At 46.6% G+C, this 23,489-nt stretch overlaps 1 protein-coding gene across 1 annotated transcript in view; it reads left to right on the forward strand.

Moving 5' to 3' along the window:
• The window catches only part of LOC138589276 (membrane-associated guanylate kinase, WW and PDZ domain-containing protein 1-like), a 90,481-nt gene that overhangs the window by 59,920 nt on the left and 7,072 nt on the right, over nt 1-23,489 (forward strand). The window contains exons 8-17 of the mRNA XM_069659488.1: nt 1,548-1,605; nt 1,701-1,795; nt 3,019-3,141; nt 3,572-3,757; nt 5,012-5,623; nt 14,159-14,193; nt 17,611-17,866; nt 21,145-21,236; nt 22,608-22,803; nt 22,956-23,258. Of these exons, the coding sequence (XP_069515589.1) occupies nt 1,548-1,605; nt 1,701-1,795; nt 3,019-3,141; nt 3,572-3,757; nt 5,012-5,623; nt 14,159-14,193; nt 17,611-17,866; nt 21,145-21,236; nt 22,608-22,803; nt 22,956-23,258 (1,956 nt within the window). The remainder of the gene's footprint in view (nt 1-1,547; nt 1,606-1,700; nt 1,796-3,018; nt 3,142-3,571; nt 3,758-5,011; nt 5,624-14,158; nt 14,194-17,610; nt 17,867-21,144; nt 21,237-22,607; nt 22,804-22,955; nt 23,259-23,489) is intronic.

Genomic DNA, 23,489 nt, shown 5'->3' on the forward strand with positions numbered 1-23,489 from the left:
TGTTTTGACCTAACAAATACGATACTTCCACAATTAAAGCCCCTGTGTCGAGTGTTCAGCTGGTTATAAAGCAGATTCAAATTCATATCGATGCCTCGATGTGACCTACAAAAGCAAACGAGACCATCAGCGAGAAGACTATTTCTATACGGTAATTTGTCATGCCTCTAACTGCTCGCACTGTGTCGGTGTCAGACGAGGCGATTAACAGCACGCTGCCAAGACAGCCTTTGTTTACATTTCCATGGAGAAGATTCACAGTGAGTGACGCGTTTGCTAAAAGGCGGCAGTAGGATTTTTTTCTTTGCAGTGTACTTCTTTGACAAGATAAGAGAAAAGAGGTACCGCTCTGTCCGCAGGGGTCGCCAAGATCTACACAAAAAGAAAGTTCCTCACAGAAGCTTTGAGGTTTTTGCCCGAGATGCATAAAAAACATTTGTACTATGTCACGCAAAGGTTTTCAGGGGCATAAAGTAACTTGAACTTCCTTCAGGGGCAGTCAAACGTCTCCGCTGCTGCTCCCCGTCCCATTAAGAGGTAGCACAAACAGCTGTAATGGAGCTGGAGCTCCGTCTTAAACAAGGCCTCACATGTCTGGCTGTGAGCCTTTATTATTGCTGGCTGCTCAGATGCAGACAGTCTGATTATTGATTGTGAAATACAGTCTCTTATAAAAGTGTTTACTGGACTTTGGAGAAACCCTCGGTAACACAAGGCGGTAATGTCTCTGTGTGAAATCAGATACAGAGAGGAGGTGGGAATGTGTCAGTTTAAAGGGCCTCATCTGTCCGCCTGTTCCCAGGGAGGCTGGAGGGGTGTGTTCACAGTCATATTTAGCAGAAGGAAGAACTACAGGCAGGCAAACACAGATGTTTTGAGTTTTTGAAACATTCAGACTCAATTTGTGTGTTCACTTTGATTCCAATAAAGGCTGTAGTGTTTGTTTTTGCCCGTTTTTGTGAGTTGTTTTAGTCCTAATGAGCGTAATAAAAGAGGTTGAAGGCACCAGGTTATAACTTAGTTTATGATAACGCTAACAGGTAACAGACATCAGGCGCGATGACTGGATTTTAATGAAACATAAGTGATTTGTGCCAGACGAGGAGCCAATTTGTGCTTGAAACATTGAGCTTTTACTGATGTAATAAAAGTTTAAAGCGTTCATTGGCAGCTAGAATATAATGATAATTTTTCCTGCTGCACATTATTAGATGGCTCAGGCTTTGGCTTTTGATCCCCTTTTGACATTTATGAGAGAATTCAAAAGGGCAAAATTCAGGGCTATAAAGCCAGCATACTCATTTAGCATGTTTATGAACATAACTCAATAAAGCACACACAATATCTTCCTCCAAAACTGTTCGAATAAGTAACGTTACCCTCTGTTGCCTGATCCAAAGACCTTAATTTGATCCTGTTAAATCCTCTGTAGTGTAGTATAAAGTTTGGGAATCAACCCAACAACACTAATTCACTAAGCTGGGCTAATGAGTGAGGTGTAAGCGTTGTTATTCTGTGTTTAATGTTGTGTGTCGTCTGTATTTCAGAGCTGCCTCCAGGATGGGAAAGGATAGAAGACCCGGTGTACGGGGTTTACTATGTAGAGTAAGTTAACGAAGTGCGAACAGAATCGTCTCTCTGCATCTTCGTTTTTATAAGAACATATTTAATGAGCGTGTGTTTTCTCTCCCCTGCCTCAGTCACATAAACAGGAAGACGCAGTACGAGAACCCCGTGTTGGAGGCGCGGCGTCGGAAAATCCTGGACCAGCAGCAGCAGCCGCAGCCTCCAGAAGGTGAGCGGTATATTCGAGGTTCGTTTCCTGCCCTGGCACGGCACCATTTCTTTCTTTCTTCATGTGTGTGAGTGTCATGTCCTTCTAGTGCGTCCAGTGCTCTCCAGGGTTTGGGCCAGACGGATACGCTCTCTCTTCTGCTTCATGCTACTTTGTTAAAACATGACTCAGAAAAAATTGGTGCTGATTTTTTATACACATCAGTGAAATAGAGCTGGCCCAAGCCCCGGTGTCGTGTTTGGTGTTTAGATTTTAATTTACGTGACTTTAAAATCATAACTGCCGTTTATCATTTGTATTTGATCATTTAAGTTGCTTTACCATGAAAATTCGACCCAGAGGTTTTAAGTTGAAGGGATGGGAGAGGCAGGGCTTTAAAGGGACAGGTGCATGCTGGTGTTTTTAAAACAATTGTCAGTTAGTTATTTTAGCTGAGCCTGTTGATTTTGCCCGCCCATCAACACAGTCAGGAGTCGGAGCAGCTGTGAGGTGCAGCTAATGCAGGAAAAGAAGGTACTCTACTATCATTAGCGCCATTTTACGTCGCACACAGACGCAACACACATATTTCCGTTTCAGTGTGACTGATACTTTCCAAACATGCCACCAATCTCAGTGTCCAGTGAGAGTAAACAACGATCAAAAAATTTATACTGATGTGTTAAAAACCTCCTAACGTACGGGCACAGTTGTCTTGGTTTCGTGGTGCCTTCAGAGTCAGGCTGGGAAAACCCGTTCCTTGGCCTGCAATGTCATAAACTTTTTCACTAATAACATTTATACCCTTTGGTACAGCATTACTGCTAAGATATATCATCTTGGGGGAGCCGGGTTAGCTCAGTGGATAAATTGCGCGCTCCATGCATAGCGATAAGTCTGCGACGCAGCAGCTCGGGTTGGACTCTGACTCTCGGCCTGCTGCATGTCATCCTCTCTCTCTCTTTCCATATTTCCGACTCTATCTGTCCTATCAAGTAAAAGCAAAACAATATCTAACAATACAAAATTTAAAAAAGTATCAAACATTAACAGGAGCTGATTTAAATGAGGAGCTTGTTACAGTTGAGGCTTAACAAAACATGTATGTACAGTCTGTGCTTAAAGCTTCGTGTGTCTTTTTGTATGTTGTTCAGTGTTTGTGACGTCTGCATGTTTTTTTGGCATGTAAATACACCTTCGTGTTGAGTGTGTCCTCATTAAAGTGCTCGTGACTGTCTATGCAGAGTGGATAGAGGAGCACTCCTCGGCAGCGGCTCCATTAGCAAACTACGCTCCAAACCACCTGGAGACCTACAGGGACCCGCAGGTCCCCCCAACTCTACCTCCCGGCCCAGCTGGAGTCAAACGTAAACACTGCTTCAGTACTACTGTTTGTTGTTTCTATCAGGTGCTCTTGTCAGGCGAAAAGAGGAAATTCCAACTGTTGTTTGACAGTTTATCTCTAACTTGTGGGCACATTTCATGTTTGACGATTTTTTGACGTCTTTGAATGTGACGTTTGAAAAGAAACAATTGTGGAAACTGCTGTAATTTATATTATAGAGAATGTCTGTGTGCATACAGATCTTTCAACTCAAGCTGTTTTAAGTCTAAGCTGTGTTTATATCAGAAGACAACACTTTTAAAAACCACATAAACATTTAAGCTGTTAAGTCAGAACTCTTCTCTCAGCTCTTAGATTTGTCCACATACAGATGCAGTCTACAAAGTATAATCCTGAACTGAAAGACGAAATTACCACTAGAAACATAACATTAGTTATCTGTTGCTCTGCAGGAGGGAAGCCCTTCTTCACAAGAAACCCCGCAGAGCTGAAAGGAACCTTCATCAACACGAAGCTGAAGAAGAGCCGTCGCGGCTTCGGCTTCACCGTGGTCGGAGGAGACGAGCCGGACGAGTTCCTGCAGATCAAGAGCCTGGTGCTGGACGGGCCCGCAGCTGTGGATGGCAAGATGGAGACAGGTGCAGTACATGACCACGATCCACAGGGGGCACTGTTTTCAAATAACAACACGCACAGACAAGTGTTCCTCCACTACATCAATTTTCTGTGCTGCTTAAGAGGCCGGTTACAGTGCGCCCTCTTAGACACTCACAGAGTTTGACGAGCACTCCAGCAAAGTCCGAGAGGGCTCAGGGCTGTCGCACATTGATGTCAGAAAGTGGGTGGTTTTAAACTCTTTATGCAAACTGTCCATAAGTCTGCAACTCTGCCATCCTTGCTTAAGAACATAACACATAATGGAAAGAGTTCTAATGTTTAAATAGAATTTTAAAGCCAATGTTGCTTAAAAAGGCCTGTTTTTTGTGTACTTGTTTGTCTAACATTATAGTAGCTCCAAACATATTGTTTCGGTCCAGTTGTACTTATCAACAGCAAGCGAATAATGAGCAACTTTCCATACACTACATACAGTCTGAAATATCAGCCTCACACAGTGCAAAGAAAAGTCTCCCTCTCTGAGTAACATGATTTCACAAAGTTCTGTCCAGGTCCTCGTGCAGCGTTTGAAGCCCTCGCACCCTCCTGTACTCGATTAAGGGAGAACTCCAACAATTTTACACATTACCGGTGTTGGGGAAGCCCCGCTGCATATGTTCAGGAAGTTTTAAAAAAGTCCTTTGTGACTCCGGAGGGAGCTGCGCAAAGTTTGATAACTCGCCTCGAGTGATGTCATTTTAGAGCACGACAAAGACGGAAGACGAGGAGTTTTAAAATTTGAATAAATCTGGGAATGTAGATGTGAACTTTGCCAGCTCCTAACCTCTGTTAGAGGCTAGCTGCTTGAGGCTACGTTAGCCGCTACTAGAATAACACGCTGAAGATTGGACAACTGTTGGCGGTGGAGTTACATTGTGGATAATTTTGGCGGCAGGTTTTGACGAGGCAGAAGAATGTGTGAAATAAAACATCTCTGGTTCTGCTGCGTCGAGTTTGGGATTTAGGGAGGACACTGGAAGTGGGCCATTCAGTTTGGGGTTGCGGGGGGCTGGATCACATCCCAGAATGCACTGGGACACAGTGCCTCCCTGTAAGGCGTCCTATTACGGGCGTAGTGGTGTTCTTGCTTCTTTAAACTGAGTAATAAAATGTTGCCAAACTCTGCAATAATAATAAATATCAGCCACAGTGTGTCTGAAAGAAGTGTAAGTGAAGTGAAGACGTGAGACGTAAGCATGATGACATCACTAACGGTCTCCTTGTCCTTTGTGCAGGTGATGTGATCGTCAGTGTGAATGACACCATCGTGCTGGGCTACACACACGCTCAGGTGGTGAAGATCTTCCAATCCATCCCCATCGGCTCCATGGTCGACCTGGCTTTATGCCGCGGCTACCCGCTGCCCTTCGACCCCGATGACCCCAACACAAGCCTAGTGACCTCGGTGGCCATCTTGGACAAGGAGCCTATCATCGTCAACGGACAGGAGGCGTTTGACTCGCCCTCCAACCAGGCCGGACCCGTTAACGGCATGAGGGAGCCGCGGCCGCACAGCCCCTCTGCTGAGGTGGCGTCTAACGGCTCGCACGGCTACTCCAGCGACGTGGTCACCCTGGCCTCGTCCATAGCCACCCAGCCCGAGCTCATCACCATCCACATGGAGAAGGGCGATAAGGGATTCGGCTTCACCATCGCCGACAGCCTGACGGGAGGAGGGCAGAGGGTAAAGCAGATAGTGGACTATCCTCGCTGCCGCGGATTAAAGGAAGGGGATATTCTCATGGAGGTCAACAAGAGGAACGTCCAGAATATGAGCCACAATCAGGTGGTGGACCTGCTCAGCAAATGTCCCCGAGGCAGCGAGGTCACCATGCTGGTGCAAAGAGGTGCGTATTACATCTTCCTGTCAAATATTAGCACGCAGGGGTGGATTAACAGATGCAGGAGCTGAAGTTTTGACGTGGAGAGAACTGTGATTAAGCGCACAAAAGAATGCGCCGTGATCAGCTGAACAGACAACAGCTTGAGCAGTTGGCATGAAAAAGAGCGACATAATGAGAAAGCGGGAGAGAGAGGAGCGAGGAAGGGAGTGGGCGGCGGGTTGAGGATGCTTCGGACTGCATGGGATGAAGCGAGGAGAGGCTGAGTTAGCATGGCAGTCGATGAGCAGATGAGTGTGGGAAGGAGTGGGAGGCGAGATGGATGAATGAGAGGGGAGGGGAGGGGAGGAGGAGCACATTAGGTCAGGGACGTGTGGATGCTGTGAATACGGATGCTGATGAATTGGACAGCGCAGACTCTTTGTCAGTGTTCACGTCTCATGTTGCCAGGACGATAATTGTGATCGGTTTGACTTTTGAATTCTTACCGGGGACTTTTATTTTGATATCTAAGGGAAGATTAGAGCCTGAATAACTTTGATTAGAAAATTGAGCTCATGCTTGGTAATGTAATATAATGGCAGGTAGTACTTTCTCTCCATCCCCAGCCCATTCACTGCTCCTCTGTGCCTCTCATGTTCCTATAATCTACACATTTTGCCTGTTATAACCCGAGGATGAATGTTTTCCTCATTGAAATGTCAAAACAAAACAAATGGTCTGTCACTGTGTAAAGTATCCACACAGGGACTGAATGACATTGGAGGTCCCTAAACGATGTCCCGTCCTTATTGTAGTTAAACTGCCGACCACGCCGCCTGACCCGTATCTCTATCAGCGACAGGTTGGGATCTGCTCCCCACATCAATTATGCCCTCTAATGAGCTGACCTTGTGCACTGCTGCCGGAGTGACGCCGCCGTATTGTGTTAAATGTCAGCATCATTATCGGCCCGTGTGAGCGCGTCTTGAGAGACAGAATTATACGGATGCGACGTTTCTACTACCAGAGAGCGCAGAGAGGGAGAGGAAGAAAGAGAGCAAGAGCAGGATGGAGAGGTAGGAGGTGGGGGTAAGTGGGAAGGGGGCGACGGGCGGTCACTGGGGCAGGAAGGGCGACTGACAGCGGCGTAGATCATCTTTGTTAGCTTTGACACCAGCTTGTTATTATTGTGAGCTTGTGTGAGCAGCCAGGTGATGAGGGTCAGAGGCTACACGCTCAGACAGCCAGGGGACGGATGAATCAAGCTTGTTAATGACAGTTAGACGTATAACGTGAAGTTTTAGTTCGCATTCTCAAAATCTTTGATTCCCTTCTTTGAGTCGATGAGCTGCACTTTTCTAGTCCTGCAACCACTTAAGGACCCGACCAGACAGAATGTGTTTTCGCAGCTGGGGGCGGCTCTTCTGTAGTTGTTTTCAATTTGTGCGCTGCTTTTGCGTTGCAGAGCGCCTCTGCGTTTTTGGGGAAACACTCGCGCTTTCAACAAAAAAGGGCAGTGCAGTGCACCTCTCGTTTTACAACCTGCAAAACGCGCTCTGTCTGATCGGGCCCTAAAGCTGCTTTTACACTACATGTCACATTCACACATTCACACACTGATGGCAGAGGCTGCTACGTAAAGTGCCCGACTGTCAATCAGTCTTCACATTCACACACCGATGGCTATGCAACCAGGAGCAATTTGGGGTTCAGCGTTTTACCCAAGGACACTTCAACGTAGACTGAGGGAGCTGGGGATCGAACCAACGTTCCGATTGATAGATGACCGACTCTACCACTGAGCCGCAGCCGCCACGGAGTTTAAACAGGTTTCTCTTCTTGTATTAAAACAAGTCTCAAAAGTTTAAAGTAGTATTAACACACGCATTTCGACGATAATGTTGCTGAAGTAAAATAAAGTCATAAAACGGAGGTTTAAATCAGAAACTGTTGTATCAAAGAATAAGGAAAGAAGAGCCAGCTGAACAACGTACATTACTAAAGCTTGATTCTGCGATCTTAGATTGATTGCTGGCTTTAAGGATTCAGAGGAAGTATGTATTGTAAGTTGCTCCATGAGTAAATCGAGGCCCTTTACTGTGTCAGTATTGGCTGTCTGACTTACATGTTTACTATTCTGAGAGAAAAGTGTAAAGTTTGGTCCTAACTCCCAAAACTTAGATCAGAATCTCAGACAGGCTCAACTGTCAGGCTATTGTGTGCCTCGACTACCAAAGACAGGCAGCCGGTCTGCAGTCCAGGGATCACAAAGTGACATAAAATGAAGATGAAAACACTGGCAGGCAAGAGATTTAATGAATCAGAATCAGAATCAGAAATACTTTATTAATCCCCGGGGAGAAACGTGGGCGTTACCGTTGCTCTGACACAGAGAAGCATCGAGAAATATACGGCATAAAAGAAGTAAGAAAAATGTCAGATATGTGCGTTATATGTACAATAAAATAAGAGATAAATGCTATAAGTTCTATACATAAGAGTTAGTTACAAATGAACAGTGTATGCAGTATTATTGCACAATTATCCAGCTTATGTACAGTAAGAGTTCATTTCAGTGCTCAGTTTAAAACATGTGTCTGTGTGTCAGACACTCAGAGGGAGCAGTTGTCGAGTCTGATGGCCACAGGCAGGAATGACTTCCTGTGGCGTTCTGTGGTGCATCTCGGGGGAACGAGTGTTTGACTGAACGTGCTCCTGTGCTTAACCAGCACATCATGGAGTGGGTGGGAGACGTTCTCCTGTCTGACACCACCGTCAGACAGTCCAGCTCCACCCCCACAACGTCACTGGCCTTGCTGATCAGTTTGTTCAGTCTATTGGCGTCAGCTACCCTCAGCCTGCTGCCCCGGCACACGACAGCAAACAGGATAGCACTAGCCACCGCAGACTCGTAGAACATCCTCAGCATCGTCCTGCAGATGTTAAAGGACCTCAGCCTCCTCAGGAAATTTTGTCGACGGCTTCAGTGTTCTTGGCCCAGTCCAGAATAAATGAATCTTTTGTTAACATATAGGGGGAGGAAAATGCAAGCACAAACAAACCAACATCCATCCATTATCTATACCGCTAATCCTGTTTAGGGTCGCGGAAGGGCTGGAGCCTATCCCAGCTGTCATTGGGCGAGAGGTGGGGTACACCAATTAGAGTCACCAGTGAACCTAACAAGCATGTCTTTGGACTCTGGGAGGAAGTTGAAGTAGCTGTAGGGAACGCACTCATGCACGGGGATAACATGCAAACTTCACACAGAAAGGCCCACTTTGTCCGAACTATGAAGCGGCAGCGATAACCACTGCACCACCGTGCCGCCCCAAACAAACAAACAAAGCTAAGAACAGAAACTAAACTACATGGATGACGCTAAATGAAGCCATGCCTCTGCTTTATATATGCGTCTCTACACACTGCACATTTGTCATACAATCTCACACGCCTGATATGAACATGAACATGTTTGTACAGTCTAACGCAGACTGCATCGTGGCTTTATAAGACCCTCTTCACACACTGTGTCTGTGCTTGTGTCTCTCACACAAAACAAGCAATCTGAAGGCGTCACTGTTGGTTCTGGGAAATTGAACAGGGCATTTTCCTCTATTTTCTAAACAACCTACTTGATGACTTCTTAATATGCATCACAGATTAGTCAAACATTGAAAATAATCATTAGTTGCACCCGTGCTCCATAATACCGACTCTTAGTACTGAGATGTGCGCTCGAGTTTCTGCCTGTGAATGATGCCGTGACCTTTCGTGTGATCGCTAGCTGCTGGCGCATAATCATTCACAAACAACAATTATGGGCGCTAAGAGGAGCGAGGGAAGGGAGATAAGAGGAGAGAGTGGAGGACGAGAAATAGGAGCGAACAGGGATCATGTTTTTGAGAAAGTGGAGGTGGAGGATTAGAGCGGAGAGTGTGAGATTTGCTGAACAGCACGGGGAGTTCAGCGAGGGGAGCGTGTATGAGGGGACCGGTTCAGAGGAGAGGAGGAGGAGGAGGAGGAGGAGGAGGAACAAGGTGGACACCGGTTAGAGGAGAAGAAGAAGACGCCTTAATCTGTTCATCTGTGACTCATCAATCTGCTGTCTGACTCAGAGTCAGCAGTCTGTGAGGGCACAGAGCGCAAGGTCAAACAAACAGGGACTATTTTCTATGTTTCCCACAGAAATGACAAGTAACTTTAGTTTCTGCGGTCGATTACCCGTCACAGTAGTTACAATTATTCTGAAAATAGTTGTAATTAAGTGTTAATGACTGAGTTTCATTAGATGTGCAGGACAAAGACATAAAAACAGCTTTTGTAATTCGACACCGGTGCATCCCAGGAGGCAGCAGTGAAGTTTGCTTTGCAGATAAAAAGCTTCACATGTGAAAAGATGAAACGTGTGTTTCATCACCGAGCATTCTCATAAGGCCGCGGTGCATTTTGCCATTTGGTTTGTGGATAGCCTAAAACAAGCCCACACACACACCTCCTGTACTACTTGGATAACAAGCAGTCTCTCTCGCTTCAATTCTGTGGTTGTTTAACACCAAGGAGAGGACAGACAGGTAGAATATGTCAGTAGAAAAAAACAAGAGGTTAAGTACTTTCGTTTACAGCGCCTCACAGCTAGAAGGTTTGAATCTCGCTTCGGGCAAAGTCGACCTTTCTGTGTGGAGTTTGCATCTTCTCCCCGTGCATGCGTGGGTTCCCTCAGGGTACTCCGGCTTCCTCCCACAGTCTAAACACATGCTCGTTAGGTTCATCGGTGTGAACGTATGTGAGAAAGGTTGCCTGTCCCACCTGCGACCCCCAAAACAGGAAGAGCGGTATAGATGATGCATGACAGGATAATGCAGGGAGATGATGCTACACAAAGTGTTAAATAAAAAGAAGGATGGGAAATAAAGGGGAGACAAGGGGGGCAAGTCACTGGGGGTATGAAGGAGTCGTGTAGGTGCAGGCACGTCTCAGGGCAGCAACAGGGACGGGGGTGTTGTCCAAAGTACTTTCTAGTGACAAAGCTAGATGAGAATATTTGAACATTTATTAAAATTCTGCAGCGTTTCAGATTTAAAAATAATAATTTTTAAAACACTTTTCATGTTTTGCCTTCCTGGATCATCATCTGACAAATGTGGCCTGAAATGTGTTAAGCAAGTGTGATGTTCAGGATCCTTTTTTACCATCTACTGATTCTGCGCCGCCCTCACACTCCGAGCAGTAAAATCTACCTGTTAAAAAAAACATCTATTCTTACCTGGAGCTTCTCTAAAGTCTCCGAGATGTTTTCTACCCAATCAAATTTTAAAGACAACATCTGGCATTTTCACACTCAGGAACCTTCCCCTCTTGTAAAGGAGGCCAGGCCAGCTATGACTCCTCCATCTTGTCTTTCCCATCGTTGTTGCCATGACAATCGTGCACAGCGCTCCTGTCCCCTGAGAGACGGAGAGAAAGAAGATGAAAAGACAGAGAGAGAGTGAAGGGGTTGAAAATGTAGAGGATGATGGAAACAATATAATTCAGATAAAGAGAGAGAGAGAGGGGAGACTCCGGGATGTGGAGCACGTAGAACGAGGACGGACGTTTGCAGAATTGGCTCCACAAAAGGAGTACATTACTCATGTTGAGCGCCTGCTAACATTGAATATAGAAAAGCTGTAGGAAGGAGCGTTCGCTGGCTGTGTGTGTGTGGGCTCTGCATAGACCCACCAAGGCCACAGCTTCAGCAGCAAACACGTGGCCACTCATCGCGCTGCACATTCAGTTTGAAAAGCTTTTTTTTTTTCACTTGTGTTGCTCCAGGATAAAAAAATGACCCTAACACTTACACTCACGCACACATTCCTAAGCACATAACATTGCAGAAACACGCACTGCTCTACTTTTACTGAACTTTTGCTCTGTTGCAGAGGAACAGCTGTGATTTCTGAAGTTATGTTGAAAGGATTTAGGGTTTGGCGTGACGGCAAGGTGTATGAAGGTGTGAGTCACTCCTTTATCACTTAAATTAACACAGTTTACAAGCGATGGAGCTGAAGCGCTAACACTGATTGATGAACGTATCGAGGCTCCACACGTCTATCTCCGCTCCCTCCGTTCAATATTTCCCTCATTAGCATATTTTCTTTTTTAATTCTTCCCTTCTTCAGACGTGCTTTACTGTCTACTGTAAAAGAAGCCGCCTCCTCCACGCTGCTGCTCAGAGCGAGCTTAGGTCACCAAACAACTGACGGCGCTCGCTTTCACATCCAATTTGTTTACTTCCCCTCTCATTTGAATGATAATGGACACAGTCTTAGTCATTCTGGAGGAAGGTTGCCTCGGTGATAATAAAAGCAGCCCTTTAAAGCCACTGTTGCATCCTCACTGATCAATTCAGACTCTTTTAAATGGAGCAGCGTTCGTAAGCGGAGCTTTGCTGTCATTCAGCAGCTTCAGCAGAGTGAAAAATATCTGGATTATGGCTGCGGCGCATAATGTAAATGTGCCTGCATAAGTAAACGCTCACCTCCTTGCATTCCTGCCTGCGCTGATATTACATCTGTATGTATACATATATAGCATGCATGAATTCATGTATGCTTCTGCACCTTCGCGTGCGTGCAGGAACATGCGATTCCCATATTTCTCGCAGCGAGCTTCGGCTTGCTCATAAATGTTACATTCAGGCACATTCGATCAGCGCTGAAATACACGTATGCATCAGCAGCACAATGCGGGCGGCACGCATGACGACACGCTCACGTCCGTGCGGCATGTAAATCAGCAGGTCCGGCTGACACGGCGGATGAAAGCTGGAGTTGAGGTCAATACGTCCGCTCCTCCAATCTTTATTCCCCTTCAGCTCCGAGCACAAAGTTACCAACCATATGGCCGCAGTTAAATTCAATTTCTATATGCGTGATGCTGATTACGCCGACCTTGTTGCAAGTTTGAAGATTTTTCAGAGGGTGTTTTAAAGTGATCGACTTCCTACGCTGAGTGTGACTTAGGGCTCCTGGGTCGTATAACCTGCTGATCTAATGGCAAACACTCATCAGCGACATCTGACCTCCTGATGTGCGCCCGTCCTGGGTCAGACACACTCTAACTCACGCACATATTCATCAGCATGTTAGCAGCTGACTTCCAATCGGACACCATAATGTGAGAGAGCGAGGGAGAGGGAGGGAGGGAAAACAGGGAGGATAAATTATGAATCGTGTAGAGAGAGGGGCTTTGCAGCAACAGAGAGTTTTAACATTTAATGATTTTTTGCCAATGCAGCAGAAAGAGGCTAAGATGGATGCTTGCATGTAGTTGCATGTCTCTCCATTATACTTTCAGCTGGGCTCTCCTCCGTGCACCTCCTTTGCTTTCAGGGATCAAAGGTGTGGCTGTAACGTAAATGTGCCCACTCCAGCGAAGCTGCTCCCACTGTACACAGAACTACTTGATTGCCTTGGCAACAGCGACTCTTTGTCCCAATCGTGCCTCGTGTCGTTTGTGCATTCACCCGTCTATTTTTGTCTCTCTGTGCTGTAGTAAGTGGCAGGAAAAGGAGCTTCAGGAAGGAGTTTCGTGGTGGTAAAAGGACCAGGGGGGAGTTTGATTGAGCTCATGTTGATGTGCTTGATGATAAAGGAACCTGAATGCAACGTTGGGTTGTGATGGGTGTGAGAAGAAAGCTGTAGAGTGGGACCGTAGATTATTCCCTACACTGGTATGCTGCGAATCCTCTCCCCTGACGAGCCGCTCCAAGTATTAATATTTCATTAGCACAAATGAGATTGATCTTCTCTGTGACTCTCTACAGTGTGTTAACTGGTATATGAGAGAGAGAGAGAGAGAGAGAGAGAGAGATCAAGTCATGGTGCACGGAAGAAGAAGAGGAGGAGGAGGAGGAGGAGGAGGAGGAGGGGGAGGGAACGAGGGAAAAAAAAGGCAAAGGGAGAAGATCAGCTTCTCAATGTGAGCCTTGAGCAAAGAGGAGTGGAAGCAGCTCTGTAGTTACTCAGAGGACATGCACAGTGAGGCAGGAGCTCAGGCTCTTCCTTTGATATGACGCTCCAGCCTCTTCTCAGTGGGTAATAGTTGAGATTCTGCTGGAGCGCCGGCGTGGAGGCGGCTTGGGAGGGGAAGGGGGAGGCTGCGTTGATGCTCGTTGGGACCTGTAGCTTTCGACCGGCAGTCCGATGCTTCTGCGGCGGCATCCTGTCTTAATGCAGATAGATCAGCTGCTCCTCTTCTAATAGCACGGGTGAGAGCGCTGAGGGGGAGGAGATCAGTTGGATTAGCGCGCAGCCTAGCGCAGTGTGTTGCTCGGGAGAGAGAAAGCAACAGAGAGGAGGAAGAAGGAGGAGAGAGAGAGAGAGAGGGGGAGAGAGAGAGTCGGGGCCAGTCGTGCTCCGCTCTGCAGCAGGAACCAGGGTCCACACGTCGGTCCGTCCGTCCGTCGGTCTGTCCGTCTCGGGGAGTTTTTTTTGTTTTTTTTTTGATCAGAGGGGACGAGGGACGAGCACAGCAGGTCATTAATGCTCTCTCTGTCTCTCTGCCGATGTTTTGCAGGCGTGGTGCCAGCCAAGAGGAGTCCAAAGCTGGTGGTGAGTACTCTGATCTCCTGCTTCTTCTGTGTGTGTGTGTGTGTGTGTGTGTGTGTGTGTGCATGTTAAATCTAGTGAGTGAAAGCAAGCAGCGCTATTTAAAGAACAAAAGAGATGTGATATCTAACTCTTGCTCTACTGTTCTGCATCCCGAGCCGCTGTCAGCGTTCCCTTTCAGCTCTTTTCTCCGTCTGTCACTTTGACTTTTGCTTCTTTCTTCTATTGTTTCCCTCCTCTGTGTTGTCATTTCTCCTTGTTTTTATTCTCTCTCTCTCTCTCTCTCTCTCTCCTCATCCTGCCATGCTGCCATCCTGTGACAGATTAAGCAGAGCAGTGTAACAGTGACCAGCTGTTGGGAGGGGGCAGACGGGCTCAGCTGAGGGAAGATGGGAGAGAGGCATTAAAGTGAAGGGAGGGGAGGAAAAAAAAGGATGTGGATGAGGGGAGGAGGAATACCAGCGTGGAGATAGTTTGTCCCACAACAGTGAATCACTGTGATAGCCCACAGACACAGAGGACGCACTGAGGCTAACAGACAGGGCGAAGGGGGGGCCGATGACGACACAGTGAGCTGGATACAAAAGCAGAGGGAGAGTCGGGGAAGCTGGAGGAGACATTGCAACAGATTGCAATGTGACTTGTAAGTTGTGACGGATAAGAGAGGACGGGGAGAGAGCAGCGGGAGGGTCTCTTAAGGGACAGAGCGGTTATTCAGGAGTTTAAAGAGCAAACGCCTCCTCATTTTTTACGACTCATCTCAAGCTGATCAAAAAATCAATACGAGCTCAGAAGAGATGCCGCTGCAGCTTTAAATTACTGTCACCCTAATTCACCCCTGGAGAGCCACCCAGTTTAGGTAGAAGGACGTCAGGCTGAAGCAAGGTTAGCGGTGTGTTCAGTTACCCCCTCTTCAGTGGGAGAAAACCACATCCCCTTGCTGGTAAAAGCTCTCCCCTCAGCTGGTCAAAAATCAGAATTAGGATTACTTTAAAAGGGTTTCAGTCCGGGCTGTGGGTGCTACTATCCAGGTCACATGCTGACGGAGAGGGACGGGCACTCTAAGGGGGGTCGATTAGGACCAATGGTGGCACTGCCTGTATGTCACTTTGGATTAGCTTTCCAGCTAGGAAAAGCCACTTTTCCCCCCTCTGTGTTATGTCAGTGAAATGTCACGCTGCATGCGACTTCGTGTCAGACCAGAACAACCATTTTGCCTCCAGTTCAGAGTCGAAATAAATGCTCACAGTAAAGTCCCATATGCAAAAGAGGCCGCGCTGTCTCAACCCATTAAGCAAGTCTCTGGTGATCAAATGAGAAGTCAATTTTGCATGGCTGTTGTCCTCATTAGGAAGCATTACTGGGATATTTGACCGTTCTTCTCGTACAGTGTGATGAATGAGAGGCCGTCCTGTGACTTCTCCACCGTCTCATGCACGACTTTATTACTCACATCAGATAAGAAAGGATGGAGTTGTCAGTTTCACATGCATAATTGCATTTTCTCAGTAAAGCTCATTTTTCATAAAGCTGAGAAGAGTTTCGTTACGACATCTGCAAATAATAGCGTTGTAATATATTCTCTCTTTCGTGCAGATGTAGAATATTGCCTAGTGGCACAATAACAGCACAAAGCAAGTATACTAATAGAAGATGCTTGTTGTGTGGGGTGCATTCAAGCACCGGAAACACAATGGAAAACGATCCAGGAAGTTCAGCTTCAATAACATACCCGTCAATTCAAAAGCTTATCGGGTCTTTGAATGACTCTTTCACAGGATCTGACAGCCCTGTAAGTTCATCACAGCAGCAGCTAGTTCATCGTTCTTTGCTACAATCACAGGATAAAGGTTTAGATTACAAGACTAAGAATCCGCCATTAAAGCTCCTGTGAGGAGTTTATCGCTGGTTATGAAACAGACTGATTACTCTACATGATCTACAAAAGCAAACCAGACCATCAGTGACAAGATTGATTATTTCTTTATTTATTATTTTTAATGCCTGAAGCTGCTGGCGGGGGGTAGGAGTCAGACGAAGCGATTAACTGCACGCTGCCTTTGTTTACATTTTGTGGGTGATATACCCCTTTCCCACCAAAATCAGACCCGGGAAGACCCGCTTATAAATGCTAATTGTCTCTTTTCCCATTGCGAGTGGAGTATCCTGCTTTCGATCTGTTTTCTGCTGCGTCACCGTCTGACGTCACAACTGCGCCTGAAACAGGGTTAGTAAACAGTGAAGATGGTGGTTAGGTCTTTATTTTATATATTACTCATTCAGTCTGTTTATCAAACTTGGCGCAGACAAATTTGGAACGATGTTCGAGTGCTGCTCGGACGGAGACGGGCGGAATTTGTAGCTGAGATGACAAGAAGTCGCAGAAGTTACATACAGAGCGTAGCATCGCGCCGGAAAGGGGGCGGAGATTAGCGTGTTGACACGGGTTTTGTGTTCCTATCAATGCCAACCGGAGCCGAGGTGATAATTACCTGGGTCTACTGCAGAGTCATTTGACCCGGGTCTGAATGCCGACTGTAGCCTTTCCCATTGAGCAAAAAAGCCGGGTGTTAGCGGGTTTTTTGACCAGTGGGAAAGCGGCATTACACACGACTGTTAAAGAAAGCAGGATGATTGTTTGTTAAAAACCACCTACCACATAAGAGGTACGGCTTTGTCCACGGGTGGCGCTGAGATCAACACAAACCGAAAGTTCCTCACAGGGGCTTTGGTTTATTTGACTCCTCATTTTGACCCCCCACAATGAAGCCAAAAGACACATTTTTGCCAGTCACCACGTTGGCCTTATTCAAGTGAATGAAGGATCTACTTTTGTAATCATGCTGAGCCAAAGGCTTCTGAATGGGGCCTGATGTTAATGAACATTTTCAAAATGTTTTACCTAAGCGATTTCAGTTTACTACGCAGGATTAACCCACCAGGTTTCTTTTCTGTTGTTGAGATTTTACAAATTTAACAAATTCCTGTTTCATTTAAAAGATGAACCTTGAGTCTAACCACAAGTTTCCATTCATCGGCCCCTCTGAGATAAACAAAGAGCCGTCGGATTCATAAAAGGCAAAAATCTTTGTTCATTAAAATTCCCTCACATTTCAATCTGTCTTTGTCTGGCAGCCATGGAAACCAAGTCACTTCTCCTCGCGCACAGCAGATGTTTTTAGAGAGACATTTTCGACGTCTAAAAAAGATGACCTTGGACGCTTTTTCTCGCTTTGTCCTCCATCAACACTTTTCTCACATCTCTTCCCCCCCTATATCTCACACACTTCTCACTGACTCACTTATCGCTCTCGCTTTTTTCTCCTCTCTCTGTCCTCTGCCTCCTTCCTCTGCTGATATCCACCCCCATCTCTTAAACACATACACCTCTCACCAGCTCTGTTTTTCTGTTTCTCGCAGCACCAGTTAGAGAGGAAAGACAGCCAGAGCAGCTCCCAGCACAGCGTGTGCAGCCATCGCAGCACCCACACCGATTCTCCCAGCCACCCACCCTCTATCATGCCCAGCGAGGCCGTGGCTCCCACTCCTGCTGCCCCCACCCAGCCTCTGCCGGGCCTGCCCCCTCAGGACCCTGCAGATGGCACCCTCACCCTCGGGAAGAAGCCGGACCCCTTTAAGATCTGGGCGCAGTCGAGGAGCATGTACGAGAGCCGACGTGAGTAGAATTCATTTATTAAAGGAATATGAACTTTTTGCTGACTTCAGGGTTTAAGGGTTTATCCTCCAGCGATATTAAGGAGCCTTTAACCTTCTGTTAGGGTGAACGTGTCCTGAGAGCATCAGGCGGGAGACATTTTACAGCTTTAAAAATACAAGAAGCTCCTAATTGTAGAACAAGCTGCTTAAAGATATGAGGCTGTTATCACACCTTTTTTTATGGGCTTGTATGTTATGATGGAAAGGAATTTTCTGGCAAGGTTAGTAGATGACAAGTTACCGACCTCTTGTTTGTATGGAAATATGACGCAACAGCAGCAGCAGTAACGAAGAGTAGAAAACAGTTATCTGCTGTTTTTCATGGGTTGCAAGATGAGCAATCTCGGATCCCATCGGCTATAGTCTGACGACGGTGTAGCCTCTGAGGACAACGGTGGACATGTCGGTCGTGTAGCCAGCGGTTAGCATAAACGACTTCCAGTCAAGACTTCCTTTTCCGCATGCTGCATTGTTACAGAAAAAGAACCCGTTTTTCCTGTGATTGACTTTAATTAACGGGTCTTAAGTTTGCTGAAAATTCAACAGAGCATCAAAGTAAAAATGAAGCTTTGTCAGGTCTGTCCTCAAGAGGTCGAATCCATCATTTTAGATGCATTCGAGGAAATCGGGAGATCTAAATGCTGAACAGCTTTCGTGACACAGCGTCAAGGGAATTTATCTCAAGTTAAGTTTTAGATCTAGAACGGATTGTTAGCTGTTAGCATTCAGATGTCTGTTAATAGAGATTAATAAGAAGCTAAATCGTCATCAGATGACGCTGATGGAAGCCGGGGTGTCATTTCGGCGCATTACATTCCGCCTCCGTTTTTCCTGCATACGCCGCAGCCTGCTGATACGTGATTGGTCTATATTACTCGCACTACAAACGTGCTACAAACCAGAACACGTCCCTTCCTACAGAGATGAGCAACCAGAAACAAGCTAAGCTAACGTTAGCAGCAGCTCAGCTCTTTACCCCTGCTGATGATTTTGAAAAAATGTTTCCCCTGTTTTTTTTATCATCTTAACTTTAAAAATACAACCTTAAAATATGTGTTGGCTGACATTTGTAATGCTCCACTCTCCTTCAGCACCACATTGTTGTTGAAAACAGTAGCTGCTCGTGTCTAAGGGGGCTAATAAGTCATGGTATTGCATCTGTGCTGCTCAGAGGCATCTCTGCCATCACAACAATTCTAATTAATAACACTAATGTCTACATTTTGATGAAACAAAAGTACCCAGTGGAAACATCTCTGATTGTTTTTGTATTGTGGAAATGTTGCACAGAATCCAGGAATCACACCTGACATTACAGAGCGATCACCTCAAGGAGAAGAGATGTGCTCTGTCCACGTGTTTATGTCTTTTAAAGCCTTTTTGTGTGTTTGCTAAACAATTGTGTGCTGACTGACTCACAACCTATCGTGACAAAAGGTGCCTCAGAGAGGGAAGTGTCCTTGAAAACACCAAAGGGCTTCCTGGTGGGTGGTGTGGTGGTGGTTGTGTGTGTTCATGTGTCAGTCGTGCACACGTTTCTTGCCTTCCTTCTTGATTAAAGACGACCGGCGAACACAAGAAAAACAATGAACGTGAATAAGCTTACGTCTTCAGCATCCAAGCAGCTCGTCTGCAGCCCTGTTTAGTTCTGGAGAAAACAGGAGAATCCAAACCCCCAAACTGGAACAGCAGAGAGTACACAGCCCCTCTGTGAGTCTCCTCAGTATCATTTGCAGTCACGGCCTATTCCTGCATTATTCATGGGGAAACACTGTACGGGTGTCAAACCTCTTATTTTCTGTTTCTAGTAGAGGAGCCTGAGAGAAAGAGGAAGGATCCTCCACAATAACGGGCTCACTCGCTTGTTCTGGCTGAATTACATCTCTCAGCCCTCCTGTACTTGTGCTGGAGCTGATATTTAAAGGGAGAATAGGTCCGTGTGTGCCGTGAAATACATCTCTATGTTGTAAAAGATTGCTTTGTGATTGTAGAGTGGCGATATCTGCGACTGTTTTTGCTGCGTTGGCTCGTCCGTCATGCGTGTGTTGCCAGCCAGACGTGGACGTAACGTGTGTTGCAGTGTTGGTTAATAATCCTGGCTGCCTGTAGAATCTAGGACTTGCTGCTGATTAAATATTAAGCGAGCCCGGAGAGGGCTGCTTTAATGTGGCTGATTGGTATATCTGTTTGATAACCCCTGAAGGAGCTGCAGCCCCTTTTCCAGTCGGCGGTGGAGGAGGGGAAACAAGGAAGAGAGAAGGAGACAAGGAATGACAAAGAGGCCTAGATTCTCTGTCTGTATTTTTCATATGTATTCATGTGCATGCCGCTTCACACAAGTGCACACTGTTAGATTTTGAAGTAGGAGATTCCATGCATGCACTGAGTGCACTAGAAGAAGGCGTTACTGAAGGGTTAGCGTTTCGCCTCCCTGAATGTCTGCACACAGCCGTCCCTCTTCCTGTTAGCTAACGCTGCTTTGATGACAACTGTAAAGACATATGTCGGTGCAAGGTTAATTACAAGTCCAGCCACAGTTTTATTCACACCGGAAAGAAACTGGAGAGTTGAGGCTAATCGGTTCACTACTGTCCTTGCGTGGCAGCCGTGCAGACAGCAGGCAGCGCATGAGGACGTGGTCTGTGCCTCCTGTGCGGACCGGCCCCGCGGGTTGAACAGACTGACACCAAATTGCCTGTGTCCTCCTCCGCAGTCTGCTCTTGTCCGTGGAGAGAAGCTAACGTGCGGGCGAGTTGTGTTTTTCCACGAGGGAGTAACAGGTGAACTCGAGGCTACAAATCCATGTGTGTGTAAGAAAAGGTTCGGATATAAATGAGGGGCTAAAAATAGGAATCGCCACGGAGTAACTTTTCAGACTGCAGGTCTGATGAGGTCACAGCGTGAGACTTTGCAAGCCGACGGGCGAGAACAAGGAGGCAATCTGCTCCCAAAAAGCTGGGCCGAGGCGAGGGAAGGCGCAGCTTGATCCTGCCTGCTCTCATTTCGATGCTAATAGAAAAACAAACATGTTATTGATCAGCGGTTACACAACTAGATGTGGGTTTGTTATAATGAGACAAAACAGGAGACGTAACTTGTTGATTAAAGCAACAAGCATTGAGTGATTAGCCTACATAGATGCTAATCAGTCCATGCTGAGCCGAGCCTGCAGGTCTTTGGCAGATTTGATGGTTGATCTCCATGGAGACCACTCACTGTTTCTCTTGTTTATTTCAGTGCCAGATTGCCAGGAGCAGGACATTTTCCTTTGGCGGAAGGATACAGGCTTCGGCTTCCGTATCCTGGGAGGAAATGAGCCCGGAGAGCCTGTAAGTATCCCTCCACCTTTGAATCCCGTTCATCACGACAGCGGATGGATTAAAGACACGATACAACGCGTCCTAATTCTGATTACAAATGTCTGAATGCTTCACAGATCTAGCAGAGGTTGTCTTTCTCCCGACTTCTCTCCGCCTTTCTGCTCTTCTGTTTAGTTTGCCTTTGAACCAGAGTAGCAGAAAGTCCTACCACATCACTCTGATTCTAACTGGAGCTGTTGCTCTCTGGAGGATCATACAGACAGCTTGTTAAGAGAAGCAAAGGCCTTACCCACAATCCCTCTGGTTGTGCGCCATATATTTGTCTTAAAAGGAGGGGAGCAAAGGGGGAGAGAGCGAGGAAGAGAGGGAAATAAAATGGCAGCAGGCTTCAGGTCTACCCCACAGGAGATAGTACTTGTTGTTTGTGCCAGAAGTGCTGGGTGGTTGTTGTGCGCTTGTTTCCGTCAGAGCTGTGTGTAGACTCCCACACAACGCCTAAAGCACACCAGCTCCTCAGCGGCCCCAATAGGCTGCGTTTGGCCTTCTTGGTTTCTCCCAATGTCAGCCATGAAAACGTTCAAGTAATGCAACAGCAGTTTCTGAACGCTGCTGCGTGTGACGGATAGATTTAAAATCAGAATGAGACGAGTCTCTCTCGACTGTGTGAGTGTAATGACTCGTAATCATTATAATAAAGCTTCTGTTTTCACAACAATAATTACAATTTCTGCTTACAAAAGTCAGTAAATGAACTCGCCATTCATCGTTATTTCAGACTAAATATAGTGAACAAAGATATTTGAGGGGCGGCGGTTTGGCTCAGCAGTTTGTCTCATGTATAGAGGCTCAGCCCTCGACGCAGCGGCTCAGGGTTCGCCTCTGCTGCATGTCATCCTCGCTTTCTACTCCCCATATTTCTGACTCAATCAAACAAAGACAAAGGCCAAAAACATAATAGACATAAAGTTAGATATTTAAGGCCAGCAGTTTTCACGTGTGTAAAGATGATGTTATAACAGCGTGCTTTGGAGCCTGCTGCACTCTGCTGTATGCAGCTGACTTGCGGTGCAGTTAAAGCAAAGAAGCTACAGGTGGGACTTAATGATGCGTTTAGAAGATGGATGAGTTCAGGCCGTATGTTTGAGACTAATACTGTTCACACCTTCTCTGCTGTGTTGAGGAATTTATGACCAAATTTAAGCGTCCATTAATTGATTGATAAATGTAATAATAAAGGCACTAACTTAGCAACGCACACTCCTCTTGCATTTGGAACCTTTAGCCGACATGTCTGTATTTGTTTTAATCACATTGTCTTGAACTGCAGTTATTTAATAAAGAGTTAAAGTAAAAGTAATTGTGTGCGCTGGCCTTTCCCAGATCTACATCGGGCACATAGTGAAGTACGGGGCAGCAGATGAGGACGGGCGCCTCCGGTCAGGTGATGAGCTCATCTGCGTGGACGGCACGGCGGTGGTGGGCAAATCTCACCAGCTGGTGGTGCAGCTGATGCAACAGGCCGCCAAGCAGGGCCACGTAAACCTCACCGTCAGACGTAAGAGCACCGGCTACGGAGGTGAGGGCAGTTTTATAGAAAGAGAATGCATGTGAGTTTAGACAGAGGTTGCATGTATGTTATATAGACGGAAAACACACAGATATGTAAAGTCAAAGAAATGCAAGAGGCATGTTGTCTTACCTGTGTGATCTCTCCTACTTAAATCCCAGTGTCAAAAGGAGAAGGTGACGTCCCCCCCTCGCCGGCCTCCTCCCACCACAGCAGCACCCAGGCACCGAGCCTGACGGAGGGCAAGCGGACCCCCCAGGGGAGCCAGAACTCCCTCAACACCGTCAGTTCAGGCAGCGGATCTACGAGCGGCATAGGCAGCGGCGGCGGAGGCGGCAGCGGGAGCGCGGTGGTGCCCGCCTCCCTGCAGCCGTACGACGTGGAGATCCAGCGCGGGGAGAACGAGGGCTTCGGGTTTGTCATCGTGTCGTCTGTATCCAGGCCGGACGCCGGCACCACATTCGGTAAGCGAGGCAGACGGGAGCCGGAGCTAGTGAAGATTGACAGGGACTTGTATTTGGTTTGACAGGAGAATTAATTCTGTTTACAATAGGCTGACTGTGTTTGACTTTAATGTGATGCAATTGAGACTTTAATCTGACTCAACAGTTTGATGGTTCGGGCATTTGTAATCTGTGTCGGTGCGTTTTACGTGACAAGTTTTTCTGAAGATGATCATCTTTCCCCTTTTAATT

The sequence above is a fragment of the Semicossyphus pulcher genome, unplaced genomic scaffold, assembly GCF_022749685.1.
Source record: "Semicossyphus pulcher isolate SPU_LCO1_2020_fin unplaced genomic scaffold, fSemPul1.0.p SCAF_13, whole genome shotgun sequence".
NCBI classification, from domain to species: Eukaryota; Metazoa; Chordata; class Actinopteri; order Labriformes; family Labridae; genus Semicossyphus; species Semicossyphus pulcher.